At 35.4% G+C, this 6,496-nt stretch overlaps 2 protein-coding genes across 2 annotated transcripts; both read left to right on the top strand.

Annotated features, from left to right (window-relative positions):
* Window positions 1–2,282: 2,282 nt before the first annotated feature.
* LOC129971246 (uncharacterized) lies at window positions 2,283–5,286 on the top strand. Its single transcript, XM_056084839.1, has 3 exons — window positions 2,283–3,182; window positions 3,402–4,206; window positions 5,246–5,286. Exons 1-3 carry the CDS (start codon window positions 2,283–2,285, stop codon window positions 5,284–5,286), a joined length of 1,746 nt encoding a protein of 581 aa, XP_055940814.1.
* Window positions 5,287–5,449: 163 nt separating this feature from the next.
* On the top strand, window positions 5,450–6,466 carry LOC129971245 (uncharacterized). The gene has a single exon (XM_056084838.1). The coding sequence runs from the start codon at window positions 5,450–5,452 to the stop codon at window positions 6,464–6,466; it is 1,017 nt and encodes a 338-aa protein (XP_055940813.1).
* Window positions 6,467–6,496: the final 30 nt, after the last annotated feature.

Genomic DNA, 6,496 nt, shown 5'->3' with positions numbered 1-6,496 from the left:
TGCGTCAACATTGAACAGGGTTTTCATGGCAGCGGGGAAAGAAAAATTAACTAAGAAACAGAGAAATGTGAAAATTTATATAAGAACAGGAAAAGTGCTGGGATTTTTTTTAGTTCTCCCTCACCCCCATCCACACCCACCGCATCTAAAAAATGTCGGTCTCTAAACATTGCAAGGATAAAATATCATAATCACAGCTTTGAAAGCGTAATACCATCATTCGCGACTGTGTAATCTATTTCGAGATTTTTTTTTTTTTTTTTTTTGCCAAATTTCGATTTGAGTGAATGTTCTTTTTCCATGAGATTCCCAAATTGCAGCTAACGAGCATTCACGAAACTGCTGCGTAATAGAATATAATAAATTTCTCTAGCGGGAATATGAAAAACTCAATCTGCAGTAGTATTTAGTCATTCACACATGAGTTTATTGAATGATTTATTTATTACTAGCCGCCTTTGACGATCAGCCGGTTCACCAATCTTAATGCTCGTTAAAATTTTAATAATTGAATATTTTATGTAACTCCTACTTTAATAGTTTCTTCATCAAAATATTTTAAAACTACAAATTTTGATAGTCATATAATTCATTCATAATATTATAAAGGCCTTCAACCATAACGTAATACTAATATGTATCTCTAATTTTCTTTTAGCTCCCTTAGAATTTATGCTTTAAATTAAAGTGGAAAGAATTAATCTGCAATTAATATAATAATATTTTTTACTGAAACAAAGCATTTTTTTATGTGATTACTGATAACAGAGTCACTGAGCGTTTAAACTTTATGAGCACTAAAGAATATCTTTCTTAATTTATGTAATATCTCAAGAATTTGTCAAAGATTCATCATGAACAGATCGATTAATTAACAATGTTTAATATTAAATGCATCAAACACTAAGAAAATAAAATGAATCGTTTAAAATAATCGGTCGAAAACAGGTTTAAAAAAACTACTTAAAAAACGATGTACTTAAAACTATAAGCATATACAAAAAATATATATAACTAACATAAATCCAATTTAATTACAAAAGCATGCAACTAACCTAAAGATAATTTAAATCAAGAATCATCCATTGAAATATTGTCAAAAGTCAGAACACAATGCGCATGCGTGAATTTTTCTACGCCAGTTGGGGTAACGCTTTGCCGATTAGACATTTTTAATTTCCTTTATTCTGTGTTATTTTAATTCAAAAGCACTTCAGAATGAATCTGAAAGATTGATTAATTAACAATGTTTCATTTTAAATGCATAAAACATTAAGAAAATAAACAGAATCGTTTGAAATAATCGGCAGAAAAATGTTAACCCTAGCTTCATTACTTTTTTTTGGGGGGGGGGAAGCTGAAGTCTTACTCATTTGGCGGTGGGGAAAATGGAAGATTTTTTTGGCGGGAAAGTTAGTTTTTAATGAATAATTAAAATTCTAATTAAAAATTCAAAAAAAGGGACCCCAGGTGCACATTTCCGATCTCTAAGGTATACATGTACTAAATTTGATAGCTATAGGTCAAATGACCTGGCCTGTAAAGCGCCAACACACACACATTGAGCTTTATATAAGTATAGATTTGGGAAATTGGGAGCTTATTCAAAGTAGATAAGAAAATTTGAAAACAATGAGCTGTTCAAAATCCATTTTCTGAGTATTGCATTTTAAGCTAGTCATATGGGAAAACAAGAACTTACATAGCAAGAGAGGAAAATCTGCAAAAGTGCCGTTTAAAAAAAATGTTGATCATTATTAATCGACAATTAGCTATTCTTTAATAAATTGATTGGTTCTTTATTGTCATTTTACTGAAGTCAGAAACAGATTGTCACGTTGATACTCTACTTGATTATTATCTTTGTTTTTTAATATTTTGTAAGTTCTGAATGGCAACTGTAATAAAAATGGAATTATGTTATGGTATTTTGAGAATGGCTTTTCAGTAGTTTCTTACTTTGATGATATTAATAGGCATGATTTACGCCATAAATATATATTTCTGAGTGAAAAGTTGGGAAGTTAAACAAAGAGAGTATATATTTGAACTATAAAACACTTTTGTGTTAATGTGAAAGAAGAGAAGTTTCATCCATTTTATGACTACACAAAACATCGAGTTTTAATATGCTTCTGGTTCGTAAAGTGCGAAACGGAACATCTGGCGTCCGCGACAGGACTCGTCTGCTCATTACTGAGTGAGTTTTATTTCGTTTATTTGTTTATCTTATTTTGAGCTGAGCATTTATGGTTTTTGTATTTGAGCATTTATGAGCTGAAATGGAAACCGCAAAGAAAAATAGAACTCAGCAGAGGAGATTGTTTATTAAAGCATGTAATGAGTTCGATGCTGAAGAAACAAATTTAGAAACTTCTGATAAAATAATCAAATTAAAAATTATCGAGGAGAAAGCTATGTTAATGATAAATTCTGAAGACAATGTTAAAGAGTTTCTTTTTTCTGAAAACGTTGAAGATGATGTTATAAATAAAGAGATAGATGAATCTGAAAGCTATATAGACTGTTGGCGGTTGTTACAGTTGAAACTGCAACAACTTTCAATTGCAGGGATGGAAGAAGTTTCGTCGAATTGTGGTGTTTCTCAGCAGAATACATTATTACGTTACCCTAAAATTCAGTTACCTACGTTTAATGGAGATATAAGAAGCTGGGTAAGTTTTTGGGGTCAATTTGAGAAAGTCGATAATGACCAAAATTTAGATTTACATGATAAATTTGCATATCTATCCCAATGTATGGAAAAAGGAAGTGTCGCTGAAGAATTAATTAAAAGTTTTCCACCAGGAAGAAACAGTTATGAGAAAGCTATAGAACAATTGAAATTACGTTATGGCCGAGAAGAATTACTTATACAAGTGTACGTTAGAGATCTTTTATCATTGGTTCTTCAAAAGCAGAATATGTTGAAAAAATCTCTGAGAAATCTTTATGATTTATTGGAAACAAAGCTCCATGCGCTTGAGATATTAGGAGTAACAAGGGATAAATATACGGCGATGCTTTTCCCACTTGTTGAGTCTGCTTTACCTCAGGAAACACTTCTAGGCTGGGAATGGTATAGATCTACAAATCGTAGATCACATGATGAAGAAAATCAAAATAGTAAAACTACTACAAAAACTGATCTAGATTCAATTCTTGAGTTTCTTCAAGATGAAGTACAAGCAGAGGAACATATAATTTTAGCCTCACAAAATTTTGGATTTGATACCAAGCCTAATTTTAAATCATTCAAGGAAAAAAAGGTTGCAAATAATAAACACAAATATGGGGACACTCGTCAAATAGCTAGTGGAGCTGATCTTTTAACTTCGTCGAAAGAACAAAGACAGTGTATATTTTGCCACAATTTACATAATTCCACTGACTGTTTGAAGGTACGGAAAATGCCGATGAAGGGCAAAGAGAATCTTGTTGAGAAATCAGGTTGTTGTTTCCTGTGCTTAAAACCGGGTCACCAAGTTCGTAAATGTTATTCAAAAGTAACTTGTTTAGGCTGTGGAAAAAGATATCACATTATACTCTGTCACGACATAAACCAACGAACATCTTTCTCTACTGGAAAAGAAACTGCAGAAGTAGATAGTCTTCCGAATGGTGATCAAGCGCTTGCAAATGTATCCAAAAGTCCTAGTGTTATGCTACTAACCTTAACTGTTTTCATCAGAGGTGATGGGAGAAAACGGAAGGCAAGAGCCATCATAAACACTGCTTCGCAGCGCTCTTACGTTTTAAAAAATACTGCTAGAGAGATTAAATATAAAAGGGAAAGCTGGGAATATCTTCAACATTCTCTGTTTGGTGGAGAAAATACAGGAGTGTGCAAGCACGATGTGTTTACATTGTATTTGACAAGCTGTGATGAATCTTATAACTGTCATTTCAAAGTACTGAGTCAACCTGTTATCTGTGAAAGTGTCCCACCGACAATTCCTGCAAATCATTTAAAGGAACTTAATGGCTATGGTATTCATGTGAACGATGATTATGACGGTCCTATCGAAATATTAATAGGAGCTGATGAAGCTGGAAAACACATTACTGGTGGTTGCAAATCTTTATCTTGTGGCTTAACAGCAATGGAAACACGTTTAGGATGGACCATTATGAGACGAATACCCCAAATTTCTTCAAAAGAAAATGGAATCTCAGTTGCTAATTCTATTGTTACGAAATTTCCGGGTTCATTTGGATAGTGGCAGTTATATGGTGTGGAGAACGCTCAATCAGCAGTAGAAAATAAAACAACGACGTTTATTTACACGAAGACACACAGGACAGCACAAAGACGACAACTATATACAGCGCAAAAGACGATTATCTTCAGCCGAGACGTGCAGCATACAACCAAACTCTACTGCAGACAGTGGCGCACAGCTTAGTTCAGCACTAGCTTCACTTCGTCGCTGCTCCGCTTATCTCTGGAAGGCCAGTTCTTTACCGTCGATTCCGACTACTCTGCCCTAGAAGCTGCGGCCGCCTCCTTTTATAGGTCTCAGGAGGCGGGGCTAGAAGCCTCTCAACCAATCAGGAACGTTCGAGGCTTCTCGATGTTTCGGGTATAATCTATTTTGGCGCCAAAGTCACCAAATTTGTCGCCAAGCTCTGGAACCTCCGATGCGACACCGGACTCCGTCCAGTACAGTTGACTGTAAAACATTCTTTCCGATGGTGGAACCAACTATGCTGGGAAGCAGCATTACAGATTCGTAACACTATGCTTTCTACTACTAGAACAATAACAGAATTGTGGACTCTTGACTCCCTTGGAATTACTGACCCATCGGATAGGAAAACTAAAGAAGTCTGGCATGAATCCGCCAGAGAGCATTTTCTTAAAACAGTTCAGGTTGACAAAGACAATCGTTTTGTGGTACATTTACCATGAGTGGAAGATCATCCTCCATTGCCTGACAATTTTAATTTGGCTTTAAAGAGATTGATCAATACTGTACGAAATTTAAAAGAGAATCTGTATGACGATTATAATCAAATATTTGAAGAATGGGCAAGAGAGGGCATAATTGAGGAAGTTCCTAAACACGAGATTCATTTGCTGGCTCATTATTTACCCCATAGACATGTCGTGAAAGAAAATAGCACGACGAGAATCAGACCTGCGTTCGATGCTTCGGCGAAAGTGAAAGCCTCCCTTAGCTTAAGTGATTGCCCGGAGAAAGGAATAAATCTCGTAGAATTGATTCATACTCTATTAACGCAGTTTCGGATGAACAAGTTTGGAGTCACAGCAGACATCCGTAAAGCTTTTTTACAAATTCGCCTTAAAGAAAATGATAAAGATTTTTTTAAGATTTCTTTGGTATAACAAAAAAATGAGCTGAAATATTTTAGACACTGCCGTGTCGTCTTCGGAATTTGTAGTAGTCCGTTCTTGCTTAATTCCGTAATCCAGTACTATCTAGAAATGATTTTGGAGGAAGCACAAATGGGTAACTCAAAATATCCTGCTGGTGTTGTAGAGAAGCTGAAAAATAGTTTCTATGTGGACAATTGTCTAACTAGTTTACAAACTGAGACTGAGTTACATGAGTTCATTCAAGTGGCTAAAGATGTTATGCTAGAAAGGAAGTTCGACCTAAGAGGGTGGGAGCATAATTATTCCCACTCCTCAACAGAAGAGGTTTCCTGTGTGACAAATAAAATTGTCCCAGTATTAGGCCTGCAATGGTCTTTAAACTCGGATAAACTTTCTGTAAATTTAAAAGAAAATTGTGAAGATAATGGACCTGTTGCTAAAAGGAAAATACTATCAGAAGTTCATAAAATTTTCGACCCTATTGGGTATACTTGTCCTGTTACCTTATACCCGAAATTGTTGTTACAAAAACTGTGGCAAATGAAAACAAATTGGGATTCCGAATTGCCAACAGAAATCTTTAAGAAATTCAAAAGGTGGAGAAATCAGTTGAGTTTACTTAGGAAAATTGCTATCCCTAGACGTTTAATAAAAGATCCTGATAATGCTGGCAGTTTAAGTATACACGTGTTTTGTGACGCAAGCAAAACAGCTTATGCTACCTGCATATATTTAAGGAGTGAAAGTAAGAACTTGACTTCATGTCAGTTGGTTCAGTGGAGTAATGTAGCTCCGCTGAAGGCTATTACAATTCCTAGGCTAGAGCTGTTCGCTTGCTCTATTGGTACCGGACTGGTGCAAAGAGTTATTAAAGATTTAAAATTAGGAAATATTCCAATTTTCTTTTGGACTGACTCCAGTACCGCCTTGTGTTGGATAAAAGGTAGCGAAAACTGGACACCATTTGTATATAACAGGATACGAGAAATTAGATTGGCGAGTAAACCCGAAAATTGGCATTATGTACCTGGATCCATCAATCCGGCGGATCTACCATCCAGAGGTTGTTCCGTTCGACAGCTGTCGGAGACAGAGTGCTGGCATGGTCCTCCTTGGCTCTATTAACCATCCGATAAATGGCCTAGATCTGAATTC

The sequence above is a fragment of the Argiope bruennichi genome, chromosome 6 (genome assembly GCF_947563725.1).
Source record: "Argiope bruennichi chromosome 6, qqArgBrue1.1, whole genome shotgun sequence".
NCBI classification, from domain to species: Eukaryota; Metazoa; Arthropoda; class Arachnida; order Araneae; family Araneidae; genus Argiope; species Argiope bruennichi.
Note: the sequence above shows the minus strand (reverse complement) of the source record. Positions and strands in the feature narration are given on the sequence as shown.

Bases quoted from the DNA above. Each gene is read 5' to 3' on its own strand.
- LOC129971245 (XM_056084838.1), top strand. From the start codon at position 5,450: ATGATTTTGGAGGAAGCACAAATGGGTAACTCAAAATATCCTGCTGGT.
- LOC129971246 (XM_056084839.1), top strand. From the start codon at position 2,283: ATGGAAACCGCAAAGAAAAATAGAACTCAGCAGAGGAGATTGTTTATT. The intron at 3,183-3,401 runs GTACAAGCAGAG...GACTGTTTGAAG, and splicing joins TTGAGTTTCTTCAAGATGAA to GTACGGAAAATGCCGATGAA. The intron at 4,207-5,245 runs GTTCATTTGGAT...CTATTAACGCAG, and splicing joins TATTGTTACGAAATTTCCGG to TTTCGGATGAACAAGTTTGG.